At 40.1% G+C, this 24,703-nt stretch overlaps 9 protein-coding genes across 10 annotated transcripts in view; 6 read left to right on the plus strand and 3 right to left on the minus strand.

Annotated features, from left to right (window-relative positions):
• LOC104792020 (DNA helicase INO80) overlaps positions 1–462 on the plus strand; it is a 9,751-nt gene extending 9,289 nt beyond the window's left edge. The window contains exon 23 of the mRNA XM_010518041.2: positions 38–462. Within this exon, the coding sequence (XP_010516343.1) occupies positions 38–232 (195 nt within the window). The 3' untranslated portion in view covers positions 233–462. The remainder of the gene's footprint in view (positions 1–37) is intronic.
• On the plus strand, positions 740–1,720 carry LOC104792021. The gene is made up of 4 exons (XM_010518042.2): positions 740–901; positions 1,101–1,146; positions 1,228–1,319; positions 1,403–1,720. The coding sequence occupies exons 1-4, from the start codon at positions 839–841 to the stop codon at positions 1,505–1,507; spliced, it is 306 nt and encodes a 101-aa protein (XP_010516344.1). The 5' UTR covers positions 740–838; the 3' UTR covers positions 1,508–1,720.
• On the minus strand, positions 2,400–7,723 carry LOC104792022 (putative calcium-transporting ATPase 11, plasma membrane-type). The gene is made up of 7 exons (XM_010518043.2): positions 7,553–7,723; positions 5,846–5,900; positions 3,822–5,746; positions 3,569–3,724; positions 3,301–3,472; positions 2,925–3,223; positions 2,400–2,844 (listed from the first exon to the last, which is right to left on the minus strand). Exons 1-7 carry the CDS (start codon positions 7,721–7,723, stop codon positions 2,545–2,547), a joined length of 3,078 nt encoding a protein of 1,025 aa, XP_010516345.1. The 3' UTR covers positions 2,400–2,544.
• Positions 10,156–11,737, plus strand: LOC104792025 (chaperone protein dnaJ 49-like). Its single transcript, XM_019246863.1, has 2 exons — positions 10,156–10,268; positions 10,429–11,737. Exon 2 carries the CDS (start codon positions 10,444–10,446, stop codon positions 11,542–11,544), a length of 1,101 nt encoding a protein of 366 aa, XP_019102408.1. The 5' UTR covers positions 10,156–10,268; positions 10,429–10,443; the 3' UTR covers positions 11,545–11,737.
• LOC104792023 (nuclear pore complex protein NUP93B-like) lies at positions 11,713–16,760 on the minus strand. The gene is made up of 15 exons (XM_010518044.2): positions 16,565–16,760; positions 16,319–16,410; positions 15,959–16,025; positions 15,764–15,823; positions 15,588–15,677; positions 14,978–15,235; positions 14,624–14,719; positions 14,396–14,530; positions 14,153–14,206; positions 13,947–14,030; positions 13,729–13,818; positions 12,766–13,656; positions 12,422–12,603; positions 12,024–12,315; positions 11,713–11,930 (listed from the first exon to the last, which is right to left on the minus strand). Exons 1-15 carry the CDS (start codon positions 16,664–16,666, stop codon positions 11,853–11,855), a joined length of 2,571 nt encoding a protein of 856 aa, XP_010516346.1. The 5' UTR covers positions 16,667–16,760; the 3' UTR covers positions 11,713–11,852.
• LOC104792027 lies at positions 16,861–18,414 on the plus strand. 2 transcript variants are annotated; one of them, XM_010518050.2, is made up of 5 exons: positions 16,876–17,001; positions 17,090–17,287; positions 17,387–17,518; positions 17,623–18,012; positions 18,094–18,414. In XM_010518050.2, the coding sequence occupies exons 2-5, from the start codon at positions 17,172–17,174 to the stop codon at positions 18,227–18,229; spliced, it is 774 nt and encodes a 257-aa protein (XP_010516352.1). In that variant the 5' UTR covers positions 16,876–17,001; positions 17,090–17,171; the 3' UTR covers positions 18,230–18,414. The 2 variants fall into 2 exon arrangements, with proteins under 2 accessions (XP_019102409.1, XP_010516352.1); XM_019246864.1 differs by having other exon boundaries at positions 16,861–17,287; positions 17,392–17,518.
• On the minus strand, positions 18,278–19,803 carry LOC104792026 (transcription initiation factor IIB-2-like). The gene is made up of 7 exons (XM_010518046.2): positions 19,577–19,803; positions 19,451–19,475; positions 19,234–19,366; positions 19,014–19,135; positions 18,844–18,932; positions 18,660–18,739; positions 18,278–18,566 (listed from the first exon to the last, which is right to left on the minus strand). The coding sequence occupies exons 1-7, from the start codon at positions 19,699–19,701 to the stop codon at positions 18,439–18,441; spliced, it is 702 nt and encodes a 233-aa protein (XP_010516348.1). The 5' UTR covers positions 19,702–19,803; the 3' UTR covers positions 18,278–18,438.
• Positions 20,076–23,779, plus strand: LOC109133354. The gene is made up of 6 exons (XM_019246385.1): positions 20,076–21,229; positions 21,315–21,851; positions 21,976–22,436; positions 22,629–22,922; positions 23,025–23,440; positions 23,513–23,779. Exons 1-6 carry the CDS (start codon positions 20,076–20,078, stop codon positions 23,777–23,779), a joined length of 3,129 nt encoding a protein of 1,042 aa, XP_019101930.1.
• On the plus strand, positions 24,083–24,691 carry LOC104699179. The gene has a single exon (XM_010414514.1). The coding sequence runs from the start codon at positions 24,083–24,085 to the stop codon at positions 24,689–24,691; it is 609 nt and encodes a 202-aa protein (XP_010412816.1).

Below are 24,703 nucleotides of genomic sequence, written 5' to 3' on the forward strand. Positions count from 1 at the left end.
TTACTAAAAGCATATGGTTATGTGCGGTGATTTGCAGAGGAAAGCTGCTTCAACTCCGAAATCTAGAGTTTCTCAGAAAGCAAAGGAAGAAGCAAATGGTGAAGATACACCTCAGAGGACACAAAGGGTAAAGAGACAAACAAAGAGCATAAACGAGAGTCTTGAACCTGTCTTCTCTGCCTCTGTAACAGAAACAAATAGAGGATTTGATCCAAGTAGCTCAGCTAACTAATCTGAAGATGATTGAAGCTTTGATAAATATGTTTAACTTCAGGCAGGTTTTTAGCAGATGGTTCCTAGTTTTTGAGCCAAGTGTACAGATTTGAAACATTCGGTTCATTTTTTTTTTTTTTTTTTTTTAACGTACATCAGTCTTACTCTTAAGTAGAAGAACTAAATGGTACATATTTGTATAAATATTATTATTGGATTTATAATTTTTAACCATTGATTACCATCTTATTTAGTGGATTTTAAAATTTTAGTATGATATAAAGAAAGTTTAACAATTTATCTGAATTCCTAAGTCGTTTCTTTGTGATTTATCTTTATTGATTGATACAGATTATAAAACCGTCCAAAAACTTTTGGAAATCAACATTCTCACTAACTCCATTTACTAGCTCCGTCAATATAAAAATATACCAAGTCTGATATGAACTTAGCAACTGCCTTAAAACTTGGAACTTGGAAAGCTTCCGTGGCCCAAATATATATAAAAAAAAACATTATTGTGTTAGAAAAGGAAAGAAAAGAAAAAAAAAAAAAAAAAAAACTGATTAGGGCAGAGAGGCTTTTACCTGAAGCCTCGGGCGGCTGAGACTGAGAGAGGAAAATCATGGAGGACCATAATCTTCCCGAGACTTTGAAACCCTTCTTTCACAGAGCCACTGAAGCACAGGTTGGAGTGTGTGTTTTTTTTAATTCTCTAATAATCATCCATCATTCGAACACATATCCATTGGTTTCAAAGTTAGGGTTTTTATTATTTTCCAAGATCTTGGATTTATTAGTCTCATTCAATGATTATTATGATGCTATGACATGAACAAATTAACATTTTCATCCACATTCATAATTCATGTTTTTAATTTTGGCAGGAGCGATTGGCTAAGCTTGAAGCTGCTGTTGCCTCGACCAAGACAGGTTCTTTCAGAAACTGTTCCAATAATAATCTCTGGAACAATTGGTTTAGGAGTTACGTATATATTACTCTTTTGTTTTCAGACATTCCGGATGCTAAACTTGTTGAGGAAATTTCTCAAATTCAGTCAAAGCTTGAAGAAGCTAACGCCACTGTGACGCAAGAACAGAGGAAGGTTATCTTCTTCGTCTTCTCTTCACATTGTTTCATTGCCTTAGTTTTATTATATGTGTTTGATTTTGGAGTTTTGACTACTAGGTGAAGGACTTGACCATTGAAAACGATAAGCAAAAGTACCGTATATTGCAACTTGTGCGGGCGCTAAGGGATGCTGATGAGAAGCTTGAGAAACTCTCTAAATGATTTCATTCTTCTTTCTCTTTATTCTGATTCGTTTTCTTTAACATCCTTACTGAGGAAAGGATACTCTACTCGGTAATATTATTTTAACTGACAAGATATCATAAAGGATTGAGTTTTGCTACTCTTATGTTGCTCTCTGTGTTGGTGTGTGTGTGTGTCATAAGCGAATCTGCAATTTCTAGTTTAGCAATGTCCATATGGTAATTTAATGAAGATAGTTACTATATCATGTAATCCCTGAGGAGAGAAATAGCTTACTCCATATTAGAAATGAGCTAGCTGTGTTTCTGTTATGAACATGAAACATTAAGGCCTACACTCTCTAGTATCATAGTCTTTCTTGAGCTCATTTTGAGTCACGTTGCTGATATCTCAGAATCTGCCAACCCATCATCAGGCCTAGATTTTATTGCTGCCTCTTCTTTATTGGATTTTGCCTTTTGAGTTAGATTTAATGAGGCACTGATTAGTAGCCATTACCCATGCCTGGCTCTGAGAAGCAAAGTCTAAAATCATCTCCATGGAAAACATGTTCATATGCAATAATGCTTTGATCCTTCAGTCTGTTTGTGACCAAAATCTTAAGAGCCTCTATTTCAGGTATTAAGAATTTGCCTTTTCTTCTCTGATCTTTTGTTTGGATTTTGAATCCATTAAGCCAATAACCTGATGATGATGCGCAACACCAATCGACAATTTGATGAAAGCGTTTCTTTATTGCTTTTGTTTCGACTTATGTTTCTGAGGCTTTACTAAATGTTACCTTGAGAAGGTTACCAGAGATCGGCTTGTTTGATTGAATTGATCAAACATGTGATTTGTAATCAAGTCAAAAATGCGATTTTAAGATCTTTTCAGAAACCAAAAGATTGGGTCAAGTGGAAACTCAAAATAGAAAAAAATCAAAACCACACCCAAAATAGAGAAAAAGAAAAAAATCCAGCAACGATTTTATACAAATTGAGATCAGATCATTAGCCCGGAACTGAAAAATAAAATCAAATATAAAATGGACGTAGCAATTACTAGAAAGTAGGTTAGGCGGAGTCAGATGGACCAGAAGGAAGCAGCTCATAACCATCATGGTGGCGGTTCGACTCAACTGGTATGCATTTAAGACCAACGGCTAGAATCATGCTTACGGAACCAAGCAATATGCAAAGTAGCCAATGTTGCCAGCTCAATGGCACAGTGCTTGCAAATGCTCCCAGGAACTCAACAATGATCACTTGGAATCCAACTGTTGCAGTCATTACAGCAACAAACACCCAACTGTTGAACATTCCTTTAAACACGTTTATCTTCTCTATCTCTCGGCTGTTTACCTCGTTAAACACCTGTTTTTGTGCAAATCATTAGTGTTCAATAATTTCAGAAACACTATGTTTATTTGGTTTTCATGGTGAATTTAGTTCACCTGACAAAAGACGAAGGAGTTGAAGATGATGGTGTTAAGAACAGCTGTTGAGTCTGGGCCGTTGAGGTTGAGTATTTGTTTGCCAGCAAAGTTGAGGATGCCGAGGACGATTAATTGATAAATGCTTTGACCAATGATGTTTCTCCACATTGCTCTGGTGATGAAGCTAGCAGTTCTAGCTATTGGTTGGCGTTTCATTAAACCTTCATTGGGAGGTTCAGTTGCTAGTGCCAACGCGCCGAGTGTGTCCATGATCATGTTGACCCAAAGTAGCTGCACCGCAGTGAGTGGTGCAGATCCTGGAAAGGTGTAAAACAATAATAGGTGAGATTTTTCCTCATTGGTGGAAATTGTGTGTGTGTTTATTTTTACTTACCGGTGATGCAAGCAGAGACAAAGTTGATGATCAGAGCAACAACATTAACAGTTAGCTGGAACTGAACAAACTTCTGGATGTTTATGTATACAGCCCGTCCCCATTTCGCCACATTCACTATCGTTGCAAAGTTGTCGTCCATTATGATTACATCAGCATTCTCTTTCGCAACCTGTTTATACCCGGGAGTTTAACTTACAGAACATTATAATATATCGATTTACCAATGATATCATAACTCAGTAACAGAGAAGAACCAACGGCTGACCTCTGTTCCAGCTATTCCCATGGCAAGTCCAATGTCAGCCTCATGCAATGCAGGAGCATCATTTGTTCCATCCCCAGTAACTGCAACTACCTCTCCCATTTTCCTCAAGTTGTTGACTAATGTATGTTTGTCCAATGGCAAAGACCGAGCCATCACCTGAAATCATTTAGTAAGAATATTATAAAACGCTTTAAAAAATTTCAAGAGACGTGTGGGAGAGTTAAGAATCCATTATATTAATCTAAATCAGAACCTGAATTTTGGGTAAAATGGCCCTCATTTCATGTGCAGGCAAATTGCGAAATTGTGAACCTTCTATAGCTACACCTCCAGCTGTAAGTATACCACATTCCTTTGCAATAGCTTTGGCTGTGCTTAGGTTATCACCAGTGACCATACGAACAGTGATTCCAGCAGCTTGACAAGTCTGAACGGCTTCCCTAACACCAGGGCGAACCGGGTCCTTGATTCCAACAACTGCAACCAATGTGTAGCCACCATCAGGAAGATCCCCACTGGGAGCTTGATCAAGATCCGTGTAAACTAAGCAGAGAGTCCTCAGCGCCTCTGAAGCAAACCCCTCTATGACATCAGAGATACTTGCAATCTTTTCTTCAGATAAAGGAATAGATTCTCCGTTTGAATCCACAACCTTCTCGCACATTTTCAAGACTATTTCAGATGCACCTTTGCAGAAAGCACGTACTTTACCACCAGAATGAGATGTAAGAACAGACATTTTCTTCTTGTCTGAGTTGAAAGGCTCGATCTTGAGTATCTTATGTTCTCGGCGTTGCGTGTCAACATCACCACCCAAAAGCAAACCAAATTCCAGTATCGCCCTTTCAGTAGGTGAACCAAGGATCTGAGTTTTTCCTTCCTTATCCTTAACGACTTCAGAACCAGTGTTCTGAAATATGGCCTGTATAAGGATATTCTTAACTTGTTCGGATAGGTTCAACTGGAAGTTTTCCTCTTGCCTCTCCTTGATATTTTCACATATCCAAACTTTGTTGACTACCATGTGGTTAGTGGTTAAAGTCCCTGTTTTATCCGTGCAGATGCAGGTTGAAGAACCCATCGTCTCACATGCAGCCAGATGCCTCACAAGTGCCCTGTCACTCATTAACTTTTTCATAGCAAATGCTAGACTTAAGGTCACAGCCAAAGGTAACCCTTCAGGTACAGCAACGACTATAATGGTAACAGCAATTGCAAAGTAGTCAAGCAATGTTAGTGCATCTTCAGAAGACCACTCAGTGATGCTACCAGCCGTGGCTTTCTCCACAACAAACCTTATGCACAACACCACAAACGTAAGAACTGCAAAGCCTAAACCAATCTTACCTATGATTGTTGCAACCCCGTTTAGTTTCACCTGCAGAGGGGTCTCATCCTCTCCACCTTCACTGAGAGTATCCATCAACTTTCCCCACTCAGTCCTCATACCAACGGTTGTAACCAGCATTTTCGCAGAGCCATTTTGGACTTTGGTTCCTGAAAGTAGAAACGGCTTCTCTTTATTCACACGTGATGGTTCACTCTCGCCCGATAAGCTTGACTCGTCTATCTCTAGATTGTATCCAGATATGAAAACCCCATCAGCTGGAACTTGATCCCCAATAGACAAATGAACCACATCTCCAACAACCAATTCATGGATGGAGACCTCTTGTCTGCTCCCGTCCCTGGTGACTTGAATAATAATCTTCTTTTTCTCTCGATCCAAATCTCTGAACTGCAAAGATTGCTTGTAGTCACTGATAGCAGTAACCATGACCACCAATATTATACTTAGCAAGATCCCTGTCCCATCATACATGCCCTTTGGAAATCCTTCTGTGGCAACTCCCACTCCTATCGATACTACAGCGCAGACCATAAGGATGATGAGGGTTATATCTTGAAGCGCCTCCCAAACAAACATTAAAAATGATCTGGCTGGTTTCTCAGTATAACGGTTTTCTCCATAGATTTTTTCTCTGATGGGTAGTTCACTCGAACGGACACCTTCAGTGAGAGATACAGACACTTTCTGAGCAATTCCTTGAGGTCCTCCGCTGGTCGTCAGGCTTTTTGTGTCATGATTGCGAACCATAGAAGCAAGCTCATCTGCTTCAACATAAAACCCTGCTTTTTTTACCTCATCAGTGAGCTTATATTCGCGGCGGGCACCAGCTGAAGAAATACACAATGAGAAGATTAAAAATCAAACCCAGTCGCCCACCAAATGTTGCAAATCATGCATCTCTGAAACTCAAACAATGCATATCTTACCATCAATGAACTGAAGAGCTGCCTTTTGAACGTAGAAGGCAACCCGTATCTTTTCCTGTTTATGAAACAAGGAAAAAGTGAGCTTATAGAAGAACACTAACAACAACTAAATCATTAGTCGCTACAAGAAAGAACTAACAGTCATTGCTATCTTCTAGGTTAAATAACAGCACCAAGACATGCCAACCGCTACAAAAATTTTAATTTGTTGAATCCTCTGCATTATGCTTTTTATGCAGCAGAGGGTATATTCTTTACTCTAACACCAGCTAATTGCTGTTATATATGTCAAAAGTTACAGAGATCCAACAAAGATTCAAACGGAGCTAATGTAATGTACCTAAAATTGCTTTTTTTTTAATCTTTAAAACTTGGTGAAATTGATAATGTCTTTGCATCACAAATCACGTTTTGAAAGTAGAGTTCAAACAGGCATGATTTTATTTTAGTTAGCTCAATAGTCATCTGTCAGTCATAATAGTCAAACAGCCTAATGTCTCTTATTCAATACTAGGAAAGAAGAAAAAAAAATAATGACCAAAACAGAGAAGAAAGGAACCAAACGACTTCAAAATTCAAAGAGATCCCAAAATTGATTCTTTATAAAATTGACGCAAGTGGACAAATAAAGTCGATGTCTGTTTCAGAAATATGATATGGATCCGCTCACACGAAATTTCCAAGAAACTTCACAAAAGCTAAGGTAGGTAATTGCACAACAAGTCAACAAAAGAGAATGCTCAATAGTCAATACCCAAAAAAAAAAAAAGTCAACAACTATATGAATATTAGAGACCAGATCTTTCTTAACGTCACTTTAGTTAGTTTTAACGTCCACAAAATGGATTCTTAATTATCCTTTGAGCTTTTCAGAAAAAAAAAGGTGCAGTGATGGGAATATGCTAAGGTAAAGTTTGATTATATATTGGAGACGACACGAAAGCATGACATGGACAATTATGTCAATGTTGGGTAGGCAAATAGTATATGAATAGCCATAATAAATAACTCATCCGTTACACATTACGATCATAATCAGTAGTAGTAGTTGTATATATTTCAATATTCCCAAAATCAATCTTATAAAAGTCTCAAGCTAAATTCTAATTTACGCGTCATATTTTGTTTTTTTTGGTTGACTCAAAAATTATATTGGAATGAGGTAACTATAATTTCTCGGTTCAGAATTATAAAAAAAAAAAAAAGAAAAAAAAAAGGATAAGTTCACAATGTATAACTAGAACGACTGAACGAGTCTTTTGGATCGCTAAGGCTAATCGCGAAAAACAATGAAGAATCAAGTAAAAAAAAAAAAAGATCTATTAAACAAGAAAAGCAACCAAAAACATCATCGAACGGAAGAATCATCAAAACCTAAACCGAAGGATCATCATCGTTATAGTTTAATTTATTTTTTACATATGTATATAACGGATCGTGATCTGATAGCGTAAAAGGAAACATGAAAAACTGTAGTCCCAATATGAGTAAATATTTACTACTGAAAAACATTAACAACCAAAAAAAAAAAAAAAAACGATCGCAAGGCATTTTCTCGGAAACCAAAACATTTTCTCGGAAACGAAACATTCTCCAAAAAAAATCTAGATCATGGCCAAAAAAAAATAAAAAAATCAGGAAGCGAGACACAGAAATCGCAAGTGCATCTACATAAAATCGAGGAAGGAGAAGGACGGGTGAACAGACCTGGATCTGGCATCTCTTCTTCTCATTCTCAGCGAGTTTCTCGAGATTACTGATCATACGAAAACGACGAGCTCGATTTTTGACGAGTCCGACGGAGGACCTCCATCGCTGACGAGCTTCTAGCGACGGATTCTTAGCTTCCACCTCGAAATCCTTTAAGAGATTAGACATCCTTCCGTTTCTTTTTCTCTATCAACAAAAAAAAAAAAAACTCTCTCCGTTTACTTTTTCCTCTAAAACAGAGAGAGAGAAGAGAGTGTGAAGGGCTCCTTCTTCTTCCTCCCTATTCTTTATGCTAAATCTCTCTCTATGGGGCAACGTGGGAGTTTGTTGCGAGTGTTGAGCATTTTTATTGAGTGTCCAAAACTCCAAACCCGGTTTTACTCGGGTTTCCGGGCCGGGTCTCCTTTTCGTATCCATTATTTTTAATTTTTGACGCAGTCCAATTTTGAAGAAAAAGCTTTGCGTCCCCTTTTCGTGGGTTTCGAATGTACTGTATTAGTTTTTGTTGTAACAGTTTTTTTTTTTTATATATAATAAATTTATACAAAATCACATGTGACATTTACTTACAAAATAAATTGTAAATATAGTAAAATCTCAGAGTTGAACAGATCCATCTTCCAATAGAAAAACGCTATTTTTAGCATGTTGATTTAGCTACCATTTTTGTCTTCTTTATGTTCTCTTAATTTATATGCTAATCTTACAAGTATAGGTTTCAATTACTAGTATTAGATGACTCTTAATCTTAAAAAATTACTGTAAAACTTATATAAGAGATAAATCTCATACCCTTTTTTTATATAGTTAGGCGAAAATAAGTTCATTAATAACAAACACTAAATGATAAAGTAAATGGATGGTGCGTGGACACAAATAGCATATGCCCATCCCAACTTGCTCTGTTTTTAAGGTATCGCCCACCTTTATGAGGCTGCGCTGCTTCTAATACTATTATATTTTCTTTTTCTCTCTTTTACCCCTTTTTCAATTCTTTACAATATTAATATGCACACCTTTGTTCACCAAAAAAAAATCAAAGACTTTTTTTTGTTTCTCTGTGTGCAAATTTCATAAATAAAAATTGACCATTTTGCTAGCACTAAACCTAGCTTTATGTGTAAATGCGTTTTAACAAAGTTGACCAAAAATCAAATAACATGTTGATCAGATCCATACAGAGTAATAGACAGACCTTTTAAACCTGAGAACAATCAAGCTGCTCTTAATATTAAAAACTATAGATAATTCAGAAAAACTGGTCACTTATATGTACATTATATATGACGTTATATGATGTGAACTTAAATTATTAATGTAAGAAAAAGGTTAGCTCAATAGTCAGAAAAATGCATTCAATAAATTATGGAAGTCCTAGCTGTTTATTGGCTTGTCACCCATGTTTGACCCAGTTTCTCTTAATGAGGTGCAAAATACTTTATTTAACAACAAAAAAAATAGTAGCAGCAGCCTAGCAGGTCTTATTTAGCACACAAAATGGTAACAAGTTTTTGGGTTTTATTTATTTTTATAATATGATATTAAGACTGCGCCTGGCCAGATGCAGAACCCCCTCCCGAGTACAACTTAATTTCACAAAAGCTAATCAGGATATGTAGTTTGTTAAGTCTTTAAGCAAACTGGTCAAGCACATACAACACAACATTTGACAGTTGACACAATCAAGAAGCACGCCATGGACAAATATTCTACAAATTCTGTTGCTTTGGAAACCATATCTCATAACCATATAATATAAAGATCTCAGATGTTGCCACACAAACTAATCAAAGATCATACAATCTTACTAACCCAATCTTTGTCATGACAATAAATTCTCTCAAAAGATTATGATCATTTTGAACCCCATTACGATGGCAGAAAACAAAACAAGAAAAAAGTCTGAGAAGAAGAAAAAGAGCACATGGAGTAATTAATTCACAGCGTTTAAAGACTGTCAAGCTTGTGTACTGTAGTACTAATCTTGCTCCTTCTTGTTTACATTAGTACAAAAGGGTGACTTTGATAGGCCCACTGATGTTAAGTAGTACTTCAATGCATCTTCCAGTTATGGGATCCATAGGTAGATTGTAGAACTTAGAAGTAGCTAGAAGAAAGAAGAACTAAAATGACAATTTATTAATTTAATGGTAGAGCAGCAGACACTTCTCTTGACAGTTTCCATATATATCTTTAAAAAATTGTCTTCTCACAAAAACCAGCAGCGTATATGACTATAGAACATAAATTTTCTAAAGAGAAACATTTTGCTTAATGCCTCGGAATTTTGAAAGATGCATTGGATGAAGAAAATATATATTATTGGCTAAGTAATCAAGAACAAGCATAAATCAGACCTTTGGTTGTAATTGCAAAACACATCCCTCAGATTTCTTAATAGTTTGAGCAGTAAAATTAGGCCTTACCTCTGTACCTAACATCAAACACTAAACTTCTACTGAACTGGACCGGTTCAATGATACACTTAAATAAGTTTGTAACCGGAAGAAACCAGACCAAATTATTTTGAATTCTCAGTAACCGGAACTGATTGAAATTTATCGGGTACCTTCCCTTGTACCGACAATGGTACGCTAATCTCAGATTCAGCTTGGGATTTGTCTCGTCTTTATCTCAAACAGCAAATCGTGTTTTTAGAGTCGTCTTAAAAATTCTTCTTCCACAAATATCCCAATCTGAAAAAATCCGATCGGTGAGGAGAAACCCTAACTTCCAAAGGGGTTCACTTTATCTCTCTCTCTCTCCCTCTGTCTCTCGCTCGAATAGTCTCATGATCGAGAATTGCTTCTTCTTCAACAACAACACTAGGTATTTTCACTCCTCCTGATTCTCTTTGTTTCATCATCATCTAGGGCAGAAACATCAACATGGATGGAAACAAAGACGACGCGTTGAAGTGTTTGAAAATCTGCAAAAATGCTATGGAAGCTGGAGATAGGCCTCGCGCTTTAAAATTCCTTGCTAAAGCTCGTCGTCTTGATCCTAATCTCCCTATCGATGATCTCGTCTCCGAGCTTAACAACAAATCAGACGAAACAGGATCTGCAAAACCTCCTGGATCTGCTGCAACCGCCAAGGATTCTTCAGATCGGCCTTCGTTACGTCAACGTGGATCGTCAACGACGTCATCGTCTTCTTCCATGTCCTACACTGAAGAACAGATCTCTATCGTGAGAAAGATTAAATCTAAAAAGGATTATTACGAGATCTTAGGTCTTGAATCCAGCTGCTCAGTTGATGATGTTAGGAAAGCTTATCGGAAGCTCTCTTTGAAAGTTCATCCTGATAAGAACCCAGCTCCTGGTTCTGAAGAAGCTTTCAAATCCGTCTCCAAGGCGTTTCAGTGCTTAAGCAACGAGGACGCTAGGAAAAAATACGATGTTAGTGGTTCGGATGAACCTATCTACCAACCACGTCGATCTGCTAGAAGCAACGGATTCAACGGTGGTGGATACTATTACGAAGACGAGTTCGATCCCAATGAGATTTTCAGAACCTTCTTCGGTGGAGGAGGATTCGGTGGTGGTGGAATGCCTCCTGCCGCTACTCAATTCCGATCATTCAACTTCGGAGCTACTCGTCAAAGAGCAGCTAATAATAACAATCAAGCTCCTGAGGCAGGTTTTAATGGTCGTATACTTCTCCAGCTACTTCCTGTTGTGTTCATACTCCTGCTCAACTTCTTGCCTTCTTCTCAACCTGTTTACTCACTCTCTGCAACGTACCCTTACCATTACAAGTTCACTACACAGAGAGGTGTTAATTACTTTGTGAGATCGTCTAAATTCGAGCAGGATTACCCACGTGATAGCAATGATCGGCATGTTTTGGAAGAACAAGTTGAGAGAGATTATGTGTCTATACTTAGTCAGAATTGTAGGTATGAGATGCAGAGGAAACAATGGGGATTTGTTCGTGAAACACCTCATTGTGATATGATGCGGAGATTTGAGACGGCTGAAGCCTAGCACCAAGAATGATTGAGGCACACAAATGGGTCAGCTTATATAAACATTTTCATGTCAATGCCTTCTCGAGTCAGAACTGATATATGTTTTTGTTATTGTTTTGGATTTATTATATAATGCTTTAGAGAACCTAACATACGATCCTTGGATTTTGTGTGATTATATCTCTGAATTAAGTTTTGGGTTTTATTAACGATGCCTGTTAGAACCAAGAAAACATATCCTTCGTTCTAAGGTAGAGTAACAAAACTGGGTTCAAAAGCTTCTTACGGGACCTTCCTCAGAATAGTGTTCAAGTTTTCTTAGGTTCAAAAGCTTCGACCAACCTTCTCATACAAGTCTCGGGGCCAGTTCCGCTGTGTGTTGCTTGCAAGAAATCCAGCAATCTGCAAAAGAAATTCATAATTTATATAAATTATAACTGTCCTGATCTCTCCTGATCTTACAAGTGCCTGATTATGAATTTTGTCAATGTGTACCTTAGATCTCATACTCCTCATCGATCCATCAGTGTCAGCTACGTTATCCAAACACGTCAGAGCAACCTTGAGTAAATCAGGGACACAAGTCTGAAAGTAAGAGGATGATCTCTGAAACTCGTTTGGGGTGGTGTCAGGTAGTCTTGGATCGAGATGTAGGAATGGAAGTTTCGCGACTTCTCTTATGGCATTTAGATGATTGCCTAGTCTGGCTAACTTGTGGATTGACAGTATTGCCTCAAGCTCTCTTAGTATTGTTTCTTGCTCCATGACTTGATCACTTCCCTGGATACTGTAGTATACACAAGTGTGTGACACTTCTAGTAAGAAACTCCATATTCAACAACTACACAACTAAGAGAAGTAGCTGAATGAATCCATTAGAGTCTGCAATTTACCTGGCTTCAGGGTGATATTTGTAAGTATTGAGAATATCATTGCCTGAGAGAACAAGCCCCGCTGCTTGGCTTTCACCATGTGACCTTCCACGGACAAGGGAGCAAATGGCTTCGGATAGACACTTGTTTACCGTTTCCAAGGCAGACGAATACGCACCAACTCTCTTCTGTATTTCTATCGCCTGCATTCGATAACAAACAGTTAAGAAACTGAAACATGGTCAAATTAACTAAATTTTGGTATGTGAAATCACTTCACTTAAACAAGAAACCAATGGACAGTTAGCTGAAGCATGTTTTAAGTTATTAGTGTGTGATCACGAAGGACATAAACAACTACTTACTTCGTCATATAATCCAGCTTCTTGACACTGAAGCGCAGCTTCAATCAAGAACTGCTGCCTCAATCTAATATCCGGCAGAAATCTTCCAAGCTCGCCTTCTTCACCGGAACCTCTAGCACCAAGCAATAAGCAAATACCACCCTCTCGTAACAAGATCTCAGTCAGTAGTTGCTTCAACATCATGTTCCTTTGCCTTTGTTGATCCACGTTACTTCTTCCAGACCAAGCTTCTCGCCCCCCACCTACTGCAATGGCAGCTTGTGCATAGTATTCCAGCGTCGTTTTCAGATCATCATGATGTAAAAACATCGTCCCATATTGCCTAATCATGCTAGATGCCTCAGCATTAGCATCCATCACGCTTAGTTTGTGCCCAGTCCCAGATCCTTCAGATAGCACGGAATGGTCCACTAGCGAAATAGCTATATGGACAGCATCAATGTTATACCCTTCATCTCCTGCTTCTTTGGACATGTACATAATCACTGGTAGTAACTGAATGCTGAGAAGCAAAACATATGGGTATACCAGAGGGTCTTTGCCATTCTTAGTGTAATAAGATGGCTCAAATTTATTAAGATAAGCCTGAAGATCATCCAAACTGTAAGGCACTAGCCCATCATTCAAGACCACAGATGAACATCCACCAGCTACGTCACGTACGCATGATAGTTTGAACCAAAGAAAATCTTCTATTGTGTTAAAGAGCGTCGAAAAATCCCTCACGATTCGATCAATTTGCCGTCGGGAACCAGATATTATAGTGTAGAGTAGGAGCTTCTTCTTGTCATATGTTGTCTGGCCCAACCTCAACAACCTCTCACATTCTTCAGAAGCAATAGCGGCGGTATGTGCAGCCACAGTACCACCCGCGGTAATCCACTCGGTAAGCTGCCCAAAAAAAGGGAAATCAAAAAGGCAACTCCAAAACTTAAATGTAGGTTTTAAGGTGAGAAAATATACCAGAGGAGCAAACTGTTGCTGAGATGAACGGGATGATTGGGCAATTTCTCTAGCTTCCTCATAATAACCAGTTCTCAAACAAAAATATATCTGTAATCAGAACGGTATATTTCATCAATCTCTTACTTTTAAGAAACTTGGGGAACAGCAATGAAAATATTATGTTAATTGTTGAGCACAAAGTGAAAATTTAAAGCGTAAGCGAAAATATGTGAAACCTGCTGCCAAGTAGTATCAAATGGTGGTTGCCTATGAGCATCGCCTGAATCAAAATCTAAAAGCCCATAATCTCTCAGACGAATCTGCAAAGTATTGAAAAAGAATCAAGAAATGCAAACAACCCAATGTATTTGACTGCCACAAAATAATATTCCTGTGTATATATCTGTTTAGTGTTAAGCTTTTTTAAATCTGTGGCACTAACCCGAAGAAAAGCACGAATACTTTGCAAATTTCCAACCGATCCACCTAGAGCAGCCTAGAACAAGATACGAAAAAAAGGAAACATGTTCTGACTATTAACGCACTTGAACTCACTGAAAGATCAAGGGCATACTTTCAAGGAAGCATCCTTGAAGTTAAGAAAGTAATTAAAAAGATGCATCAATATGTAGCATTCTGTAAATAGCAGTTGCAAGCAAAATTAATACAAGGTAGAAACGAGTACTTGTGTATGATGACTTTGAATTGTATCCATTATGTGTTTCCCATGCCCACATTCCAAATGGCGTCTTGCACCTATCACGAGGGCCATCCTCTTGGAGACACCATGTTGTACTTCTGATTCTTCACCTGTCATTGCCTGATTTATAGATTGGTTAAGGCCTTGGAAATGTAAGAACAGTCCTTTAAGGTGCCATTGGTTGGAAAAAGAAACTTCCAATCAAAAGATCACCTGAATAAGTTGCCATATTTTCTGAATGTTGACTGATTTTCCACGAGTCAGATTAACTCTTAGACTTTCATATGCACCATTGAACGATGTTGCAGGCTATACAAATACATGAATAAGATGTTGGTAGGAAACAGAGCTGAACAAATGAGTACAAGGTCAACTAGTTATACGTAATATGCTGAAAAAAGACACTCATCATCAAAAGGTGAAGGGTGTACAAATTCTTTTTAAAATTTAGCTTGACCTCTAAGAGCAGTAACAAAAAATGCACAATTATCATCTGCAATTATCAAACAGGACGACATTCAAAATGCACCAATGTAAATATACGAGGAGGTTTTTGGAAATCCATACTTTAAACGGCAAGCCTCGTTCTCTTGCAGAGTTTAGTTTCTTCACAACCTCGGCATAGACATATGACTTTTTCTCATGAATGGGTTTGTTAGTCATAGACACCAGTTCCATTCCAGGTTTTGAAGATACTTGAGGACTCAAAGCCATTAGTGAACCAGCATGAGTGCCTCTGCTTGAATCGATCATCTTGGTCTTAGGTAACATTGAAATTTTGCTAAGGCTATGAAGAAAGTCACGTTTTTCTTTTCTACAGTCCTCCTGCCATAAACAGATTTGACATTGAAGTATATATGAGAACTAATATCCTTCTAATTAGCAATAAGCAACTCAACCAGCTTCTAACTGATTCTACGCCAAGAATTTCCAAACTACAATGCCATATATATGTAGGGATGAAGAACATGTTCCTCTGTTTAACAATTACGTTCTCATGCTAATATCATTTACCAGACTCTGTCTGTAATAGCATAATGAGGAGAAGCAAAAGACGAGGAGGAAAAACTTTAAAACCATTAGAAACAGGAGAAAAATGTATGAGGGTAAAAGATGTGACAGCTGAAACTAACACGGAAATCAATTCAAAACAATTTTTGATAGACGAAATACTGACCTCCAAAACTTTCAACATGTAGTTGTTAAAGCTTCGAACATTATCTTTTTGAGCCTCCTGTATAGCCGATACCATTGCCATTTCATGAACCTGGAGACAAGAATAATGGCATATAGAATATCTGTAGTGTAATCTGAAAATAGGGAATTTTCGAAGAGCACTTAGATATAGAAAACCTGTTGCAAGTATTCTTCAACACTTGTTGCGTCGGCAGGGAATACATCCTCAAATGTCGTCTTTTTAACAATCCAGAAGAAAAAAAAAATTAGAAGCGTATGTGGCCAAACTATACATTACTCCAAAGACAACCTACTAGAACACAAAGCAATATAAGCTAGTTGATAGAGACAGAAAATAGAAAAAAAGCTCACCTTCAACTCAAATGACTGAAGATCACGAGATAATTGATCTGCATCGATTCCCTCCCGTGCAAGTAGTCTGTGTATTCAATCAGCAAAAAATAAAAGAGTAACAGAATCATCACACTCAGTTGTATAGCTAGCTTCTCGCTTATGAACTTTTTAACAACGGAAGACCACCCAATTTTTTTCAAAAATATCAACCAGAGGATTCTACTGTGTTAAGCTGGTCGGACCTAACTACAATCTCGCACCGCAATACTCTTTAATGCCCAAACTGAGTCATCAATTTTGAATTCTCCGGGACTCACTTTGTAGGACTTTAACGCAAGACCTAGGAATAAAGAAAAGAATCGAAGCTGAAGAGAGTACCTAGTAGCAGCAATAGACTGTGCCGGAGCTTCGTTTCTTAGGGTTTTAGCCTTGAGTTTCCTCGACAATGTTTCCAATTGATCCAAATTCCTCTACAAATTACACATACATATCATAACGAATCAATCGCGACGCGATAAGGAAGCTTATAAACCAGATTTTACAATCTAAAGCAACCAACGGCGAATATTTTCTACAAACAAATGGAGAGTCGGAATCGAAAAGAGTAGTGGTTAGTTAAAGGACCTGAAGAGGAGGAAACTGAGACGAAGGAGTCGCTTGCTCCAGAAGCTTAGTCGAAGAATGGAGAAGATCAGTCCATCCACTCATCTCCTGGTCGTTCGCCATTGATACTGGGTTCAAGCTCTACCCAAGGAGAAAGAGAATGGGAACTGGGAAGCGTCGTGTGATTTGAAACTTTTTACTAACTCTTTCTTTTTTTTTCTCATTTGATCTGAAAAGACGATAATTAATGTATGCGGTTTAAACCGGTTCGACCGGTTCGGGTATTGATTCCTTATTTCTTCGGTACAATAAAACTCAAACCAAAGAATTGGAGAAAACATTATACATATGGCCACGACCTATTTGGCTGCTGGGTTCAAGCTCGGGAGAGAGAATGGGAACTGGGAACTGGAAATGGTGGTGATTTGAAACTTTTTACTCTGGAAAGACGATATAACGTACGCGGTTTGAACAGTTTCGATCGGATTGGGTCTTGATTCTTTATTTCTTCGGTACAATAATACTAAACCAAAGAATTGGAGACAGGTAAAGAGGACGAGAAGGACCTAAAGAGACAGATTTAACTGTACACCAACTGTTCGACGAATTGCCCCATCGAAGCTTGCTTATGGAGGAAAAAGACTGGGAAGCTTCCTCTTCGAGCGAAAACGAAGCTGGTGGTTTTCCAAACGATGATGACGAAGAGTTTCATTCTGGTGGTTCAGTGCCCAAGTTACAGTTCAGGTGAATAAAACTCCGCGACTAATTTCTCGTTTTACTTGCCCGCATCATAAACTGCTAAGTCTCTCAGTTTCTCTTTCTATTGGTGTTTGCAACATGTAGAGTAGGATCTTCCAAAGCTCGTTGGATTACCGAATTAGGAATGGCTGAAGTTGAGGTTAAAAGGGGGAAACTTTGGACAACTACTGGAATCATTCGTAGTGGAAAGACATATTGCTTCATTGAAGAGTCTCTGTATGTGGCAAACTAAACATTTTACTAGTTTTATGGATCTTAGATTTCTGAAATTCACATTATGAAGTCTGTTCCTTTTTCGTATTCTCTTCTTCTCGTGGCAGGTATTTGAGTGAAATAGGAGAGTTGCAGATCTTAGGTAGTGAAGATGATGTTGTGATCCCATTGAAGGACTTGTATGAGAAAGTTGCAGATGAAAAAAGCGGTTGCTGTTGGGAAAACTACGAGGTTTATAGATACTTGAAGGGTCTTGGTTACATCCTAGGCAGGCATGGGGTTTCTTGGACGTCTAAGGATGTTGCATTTAAGACACCAAGTGGTCAAGAAGAGTCAGTTCCTTCCGGTGAATGTCCTGAAGACAAGGATACTGTAGCTAAACTCTTGGGAGATATGCAGATCTGTGATGCAAGAGCGGTGTATGACGTGTATTTGCCGAATAGCAGATTCAAGAAGTCTTCTCCTGGTGAACCGAGCTTTGTGGCTTGCTTCTCGGGGTAAGCACTTTCGTTAGCTAGAACTATGAAAGCAAGTTTACCATTACACATCTTACTCAATATACTCATCCTCTTTTACAGGGACTCTCCACCAAGCAGAGAAGATGTGAAAGTCCTGCAAAAGTGTATAGCTGCACCATTAATGTTTTGTCATATCGCTCAGGGCCGTGCCAGTTTCTTTTCCTTCAGTTCCATAGACCTCCCTCTCTTACCATAAAACGTAACAAAAGACTGAATGATCTTGTGTTCTTTCGACAAAGTCAGAAAACAAAGTAACTTTGATGTTGCGTATATCATGAGGTATAATATGTACGACTCTTATGTTTTTCTACAAGAGATGAGAAGAATTTTGTAAAAGCCTTCAGGAAAAGAAAATGGAAAGACGAATGCTTTTTTGAGTGAGATTGCTTGTATCTTCGAAGATATCTAAGGACGGCCGAGGTTTTTCAGGTCCCATGGCTTGGCAAACCACCTTGGTGTAATTGTTGACAGATTCAAGTCCTTGTATGTTCCTTTTATCGTTGTTTCTGCAATTCCAGTGCCTTCGCTAAGATCTGCAACTCATCAAGTGTCAATATGTTAGAGAAAGAGAAGAGCTGATCAAACTTTGCTTTACAGCGAGCTTGCTATTTAGATGGAGAAGTAACCTTTGAGCAGCTTCTTCTCATAAGAAAGTCGAGCAATGGCATATACGATTCTTGCGGCAACTGATACATGACTCCTACTGCTGCAATAAGTAGAAATATGGTTTCTTTAAAGTCTGCTGCTACATCATATATCTGCTTACTCATCCACTAAATTCTAATGAAACTGCTAAAATGATGAATGTACCTATCAGTAATATTATCATAAGCTACCGCAGCTTCTTGAGCAGCTTTAACAGCTTCGCTATCCAATCCAAGTTTAGAACAAAACCGCTTCTGCAGAGGAATATAAATGTCAGTAAACGAGAGCTATTGACCAGGTGATCGATACAACAAAAGTTTAATGCACAAACTCACTATAAAGTCAACAGCTTTGATACTAATCAGCCAATTTTTGTCCATATTCAGTTTCTCAGCTATGAACCCAATTGCCTTGGTAATATCCGGTATAGGGGCTTCATTGGCAACAACAGATATTTCTACAACAAAAATGGTTTTGAAATAGCTGATTCAGCTTCAATGGAAGAAGCTACAGCAAGAAAGGAACCAGGATCTTTCAGGTTTCAAGTATATATACCCCCCATAGACCGAGTCTTATCACTGTATCGACAGGCAATGTATATACAAGCAGCAAAAAGGACGTTTCGTTCCTTTCTTTCCTTCCCTATGTTATACTTCTCCACTTCCTTAAAGATCTCATTAGCGTGATCCTGCAGATCAAGAAACACACCAATTCAAACTTATCCGTATTCTAACTATTCTACCAGAGACAGAACAAAAAGCTTATTTTTTACCTTGACCCTCGCAGGAAGTTCCAACCTGCAAAAATGGATGAAGCAATATTTAACTCTGCTCATCTTAACTTCTCTGCATGTGAAATAAGTTCTTGTCTAAGAATATAAAGAATGAAATAACCGTACCCATCGGAGATAGCTGAGATGGAGACGATGACACCATCGGACGAAGCTTTATTCGGCTTGGTGGTGGCCATGGAGAGGGGATCAGAGAGCAAGAATGATAGGCTGAGGATAACAATTGCATTCATGAAGAAGAAGTTGAGAACCAAAGGGAGAAGGGCAAGACAATGGGAGAAGAAGAAGGAAGTGAATGGTGGCTAAGTGGGGGGAAATCCTCTGTTTGAAGGAGAGGGGTTCAATAGAAGGGTCAAGAATAATCTAGTAGCATTGTTGTGTCTCTACCAATGCGTTGTCGTTTTAATAAACAAATAATATTAATGTTGTATTAAACTGTGAATCCCGAGAAGGGTTTTGGCTTATGGAATAAAATAATAACAAAGTTTTCCTTTCGCCTCCTTCTTCCTTAACCTAATCTTCTTCTCTTCTCTTCTCACCTGATCCCGCTTGTGACGTTGTTAGGGCCTACCTAACATTTGGTGCTTTCGATTGTTTGAGTAAGACGATGGCTCCACACAAACCAGCTGTTGAATCTGAACTCGAATCAAACGCTACAGAGACATCGGTTCAACCAATGTCGCTGGAGCAACGAATCGACAACCATGAGAAGATTCTGGAGTTTCTCAAGGTGTCCGTTGAAAAGATCCTCTGGAACCAGACGTATGGGGTCATCGATTCGGCTACCCCAGGGTTTTCGAGTCCCGTACCGGCGGTACAACAACACACTGTGCTGTCACCGGTTATTGGTTCGGCGAGTGTCAACCGGGAAGGGATTTTGCCTTTACCCCCGCGCGAGACCCAGTTGCGACCATCGGAGTTGCATTACAACACACCACCGCCAGATCCACGTAGTTCTATGACACGTGGGTACTCGGAGTACAACAAGCTTGTCGAGTTGCCTTATTACGAGGGGTCGAACCCGGATGACTGGTTGTTTCGCGTGGAGAAGTGTTTTGAGCGTAACAACACCCCGGAATCCGAGTGGATAAACCAAGCGGTTTCACACATGACAGGCAGTGCTGTTACATGGTGGAGGTGGGTACATGAGAGGTTGCGAATTCGCACCTGGAAGGATTTTTGCGAGCGTTTCAAGAGTAGATTTGGTGCCGGAAGGGGTCAGCCTACCTTGGACCACCTGTTATCTATCACACAACAGGGGAGTGTGGAAGATTACAGGGAACGTTTCGAGGAACTCGCGGTGGAGTTACCTCACGTATCTGATGATGTGTTAGAGGCAGCGTTTCTGAAGGGTTTGAAACGTAGCATAAGAGACCAGGTAGTGCGTATGCGTCCACTAGACATGACGAAACTAGTTGATGGCACTAAGTTGATAGAGAGCCAGGAGAATGAGAAAGCAAGCTATCACGCTCGAGTAGCTCAACGGCATTCATCCACTGGTCAGTTTGTGAATGAGTCCTCTAGCTTCAAGAAAACCGGAGATTACAGTCGTGATACACGCAAGGCAGTAACCTCGGGGGAGCCTAAAATAACAAACCCTTGTAGGTATTGTGGTGATAGATGGGTACCTGGACATCGTTGTAAGCAGCAGAAGCTTAAAAGTCTGGAAGTGGAGGAGGAGGAGTTCTTCAAAGTGGAAGATACGGGGGATGATCAGGAAGAACTCCAGGAGATTGTGACTCTGTCTGGGAGCAATGTCAGGTCTTTCAGACGAGAACTCCATGAAAATGATGGGGAAGATTGGTCATAAAGCTGTGGTGGTATTCATTGATTCCGGGGCTACTAGCAATTTCATTTCGGAGAGAGTGGTAAAGGAGTTGCAGTTACCTGTGACTAGTAGCAAGAGGTTTGGTGTGAGAGTAGCAGGAGGACAAATCCTGAAGGGACAAGGCAAATGTGCGGGTCAGGTTCTGAACATCCAAGGAATCCAGATTGTCGGTGAGTTCAGAGTATTTGATCTGGGGACCTCCACAGATGTCATTTTGGGATATTCGTGGCTTGACACCTTAGGAGATACCAGAATCAACTGGTTAAACCGAACTCTCAGCTGGAAGATAGGAGTACAGTGGGTAACCATTGTGGGAGATCCGGATCTGAGTAGGGGGCAAGTATCCATCAACTCCATGGAGCGCATCATTAAGAAGAAAGGGGTAGCTTACCTTTTGGAGCTTACAACTCTTTTAAAGAACCAGGGGCAACCTAACAAGAAAACGGACCAGATCGATGCTGTTAACAGTGTGGTGTCTCATTATAAGGAGGTGTTCGCGATGCCAGCTCAGTTGCCTCCAACCAGGAACAGAGAGCATGCCATCATACTTAGAAGGTACGTCTCCCATAAACCTGGGACCCTATAGGTACTCTTTTTTCCAGAAAAACGAGATCGAAAGGTTAGTGCAGGAAATATTGGAATCTCAAATCATAAGACCCAGTGTCAGTCCGTTTTCCAGTCCAGTGCTATTGGTCAAGAAACGCGACGGGGGATGGAGGTTTTGTGTGGATTACAGGGAACTCAATAACGCCACCGTACTTGATCGCTATCCAATCCCAGTAATAGAAGAGTTGTTGGATGAACTACAAGGTGCAACAATCTTTTCCAAGCTGGACCTCAAATCCGGTTACCACCAGATCTGGATGAAGAGTCCAGACGTCGAGAAAACTGCTTTCCGCACCCATCAAGGCCATTATGAGTTCTTCGTTATGCCTTTTGGCTTAACCAATGCCCCTTCTACTTTCCAATGCATCATGAACGATCTGTTTCGCCCCTATCTCCGTAAGTTTGTACTAGTCTTCTTCGACGACATACTCATTTATAGCCCAAACCTTGCGGAGCACTTGACGCATCTTGAGTTGGTACTGGAGCTAATGCCTCAACATAAGTTCGTTGCCAACGAGAAGAAATGCTCATTCAGTAACACAGAGGTGGCTTATCTGGGGCACATTATCTCAGCTGAGGGAGTAGCGGCTGACCTAGAGAAGGTGCAAGCAATGTTGTCGTGGCCTATACCTAAGAATATCACGGAGTTGCGAGGATTCTTGGGACTGACAGGGTACTACAGACGCTTTGTCAAGAATTAAGGGCTCATAGCACGTCCTCTGACAGAGTTGCTCAAGAAGAATAACTTCTCGTGGACAGAAGCAGCTACAACCGCCTTCAACAACCTCAAGCAAGCAGTGACCACTATACCTGTGTTGGCGTTGCCGGATTTCAAGAAGAAGTTCACGGTTGAGACAGATGCTTCAGGGGTGGGGATTGGCGCAGTCTTATCTCAGAACAAGAGACCCATTGCTTTCCTGAGTCAAGCTTTCTCTTCTACAGGTCGCACCAAGTCTGTATATGAAAGGGAGTTGCTGGCTATAGTAAAGGTTGTGTCTAAATGGAAGCATTACCTCACTGGTATGGAGTTCGTGATCAAGACTGACCAGAGCAGCTTGCGACACTTGCTGGATCAAAAGTCAGTGTCCACGGTTCAATAACGATGGGCCTCGAAACTGATAGGACTGAACTACAGGATCGAGTACAAACCGGGAGTGGAGAACAAAGTGGCGGATGCTCTATCACGACGCCCAGTCATTGAGGAATTAATGCAATTGTCACTCGCAGCTCCGGTAAATTTGGATAAGGAGGAACTCAGGGTTCAGGTTCAGGCAGATGCAGAACTGGGTCCAATAATGGCCAAGCTGGAACAAGGTATTGCTATTCCAGATTACAGTTTAGAGAAAGGAATGCTTCTGAGACAGGGTAGTTTGGTTATACCCCGAGGATCTCCCTTCATTCCAAAGCTCTTGGAGCAATTTCATGCTAGTAAAGTAGGAGGGCATGAAGGAGCTCTCAAGACTTATAAGAGGTTGATATCAGAAGTTACTTGGAGGGGAATGCGCAAGGATGTGTTGCAATTTGTCACCAGTTGCCAGGTTTGTTAGGAGAACAAATACTCAACACTCTCACCCGCGGGTCTACTGTCTCCTCTACCAATCCCTCAACAGATTTGGTCAGATATCAGCCTTGATTTCGTGGAAGGATTGCCAAACTCGAAAGGTTTTAACTCCGTGCTAGTTGTGGTGGATCGCCTGAGTAAATACAGCCATTTCATCGGGTTGAAGCATTCGTATACCGCCAAAACAGTGGCTGAAGCTTTTATTCGGGAGGTGGTTAAGCTGCATGGATTCCCAGAATCGATGGTGTCGGATAGGGATCGAATTTTTCTGAGTAATTTCTGGTATGAACTGTTCAAGTTGCAGGGGACTAACTAAAAGCGAAGCACAACATACCATCCACAAACAGACGGCCAAACAGAAGTGGTGAACCGCTGTTTGGAGACGTACTTGAGATGCTTTGCTAGCCGTCGACCGTCTTCTTGGGCACAATGGTTATCCTGGGCAGAATACTGGTATAACACTTCATATCATTCAACCATTAAGACGACCCCGTTCGCTGCAGTCTAAAGAAGGGATCCTCCCAAACTCTTACGTTATGGGGACACACCTGCAGCAAATGCAGCAGTGGAGGAATTGCTGAAGGATAGGGACAGACTGTTGGTAGAACTGAGGGAAAATATGGAGCTGGCACAGTTCAGAATGCAGAAGGAAGCCAACAAGCATCGCCGTAATGTTGAGCTCAAGGTAGGAGACTGGGTCTATCTGAAACTCAGGCCGTACCGTCAAAGCTCTCTAGTGCAAAGGAGGAATGAGAAGTTAGCACAGAGGTATTTCGGTCTGTATCAGATTGTGGAGAAGATTGGCAGGGTCGCATATAAATTGGAACTGCCTGCTCACAGTAACGTGCATCCGGTCTTTCACGTATCCCAGCTGAAGTTGACGGTGCCTAGTTCGTGCACTCCGCAAGCTCTACCACCCATCCTCAACCACAACTTGGAATGGGCAACAGAACCAGAAGCGTTATTAGATGTTCGCAGAGCTACAAATGGTTCGAATGCTGAGGTCTTAGTCCAATGGAAAGGGTTACCAGCTCTGGAATCAACATGGGAGACGCTCACTAATCTCATGCAACAATTTCCGGACTTTGACCTTGAGGACAAGGTCGCTTTGCTGCGGGGGAGTATTGATAGGCTGAGGATACCAATTGCATTCATGAAGAAGAAGTTGAGAACAAAAGGGAGAAGAGCAAGACAATGGGAGAAGAAGATGGAGGTGAATGGTGGCTAAGTGGGGGGGGGG

Source organism: Camelina sativa, chromosome 6 (assembly GCF_000633955.1).
Source record: "Camelina sativa cultivar DH55 chromosome 6, Cs, whole genome shotgun sequence".
Lineage (NCBI taxonomy): Eukaryota > Viridiplantae > Streptophyta > Magnoliopsida > Brassicales > Brassicaceae > Camelina > Camelina sativa.

Coding starts and splice junctions, on each gene's coding strand:
- LOC104792023 (XM_010518044.2), bottom strand. CDS start 16,666: ATGGCGAACGACCAGGAGATGAGTGGATGGACTGATCTTCTCCATTCT. Junction 16,411..16,564: donor CTCAGTTTCCTCCTCTTCAG/GTCCTTTAACTA, acceptor TGTAATTTGTAG/AGGAATTTGGATCAATTGGA. Junction 11,931..12,023: donor TGAGGAGTATGAGATCTAAG/GTACACATTGAC, acceptor TTTCTTTTGCAG/ATTGCTGGATTTCTTGCAAG.
- LOC104792021 (XM_010518042.2), top strand. CDS start 839: ATGGAGGACCATAATCTTCCCGAGACTTTGAAACCCTTCTTTCACAGA. Junction 1,147..1,227: donor TGTTGCCTCGACCAAGACAG/GTTCTTTCAGAA, acceptor TTTTGTTTTCAG/ACATTCCGGATGCTAAACTT. Junction 1,320..1,402: donor TGACGCAAGAACAGAGGAAG/GTTATCTTCTTC, acceptor TTTGACTACTAG/GTGAAGGACTTGACCATTGA.
- LOC104792026 (XM_010518046.2), bottom strand. CDS start 19,701: ATGAATGCAATTGTTATCCTCAGCCTATCATTCTTGCTCTCTGATCCC. Junction 19,136..19,233: donor TAAGACTCGGTCTATGGGGG/GTATATATACTT, acceptor TTTTTGTTGTAG/AAATATCTGTTGTTGCCAAT. Junction 18,567..18,659: donor TGAGAAGAAGCTGCTCAAAG/GTTACTTCTCCA, acceptor GATGAGTTGCAG/ATCTTAGCGAAGGCACTGGA.
- LOC104792027 (XM_010518050.2), top strand. CDS start 17,172: ATGGAGGAAAAAGACTGGGAAGCTTCCTCTTCGAGCGAAAACGAAGCT. Junction 17,288..17,386: donor GTGCCCAAGTTACAGTTCAG/GTGAATAAAACT, acceptor TGCAACATGTAG/AGTAGGATCTTCCAAAGCTC. Junction 18,013..18,093: donor TTTGTGGCTTGCTTCTCGGG/GTAAGCACTTTC, acceptor CCTCTTTTACAG/GGACTCTCCACCAAGCAGAG.
- LOC104792022 (XM_010518043.2), bottom strand. CDS start 7,723: ATGTCTAATCTCTTAAAGGATTTCGAGGTGGAAGCTAAGAATCCGTCG. Junction 5,747..5,845: donor AGCTCTTCAGTTCATTGATG/GTAAGATATGCA, acceptor GTATTTCTTCAG/CTGGTGCCCGCCGCGAATAT. Junction 3,224..3,300: donor TGTCTCTGCTTGCATCACCG/GTAAGTAAAAAT, acceptor ACACCTTTCCAG/GATCTGCACCACTCACTGCG.
- LOC104792025 (XM_019246863.1), top strand. CDS start 10,444: ATGGATGGAAACAAAGACGACGCGTTGAAGTGTTTGAAAATCTGCAAA.
- LOC104699179 (XM_010414514.1), top strand. CDS start 24,083: ATGGAGCTGGCACAGTTCAGAATGCAGAAGGAAGCCAACAAGCATCGC.
- LOC109133354 (XM_019246385.1), top strand. CDS start 20,076: ATGGCTCCACACAAACCAGCTGTTGAATCTGAACTCGAATCAAACGCT. Junction 21,230..21,314: donor CTGTCTGGGAGCAATGTCAG/GTCTTTCAGACG, acceptor CGGGGCTACTAG/CAATTTCATTTCGGAGAGAG. Junction 23,441..23,512: donor AATTTGTCACCAGTTGCCAG/GTTTGTTAGGAG, acceptor ATCCCTCAACAG/ATTTGGTCAGATATCAGCCT.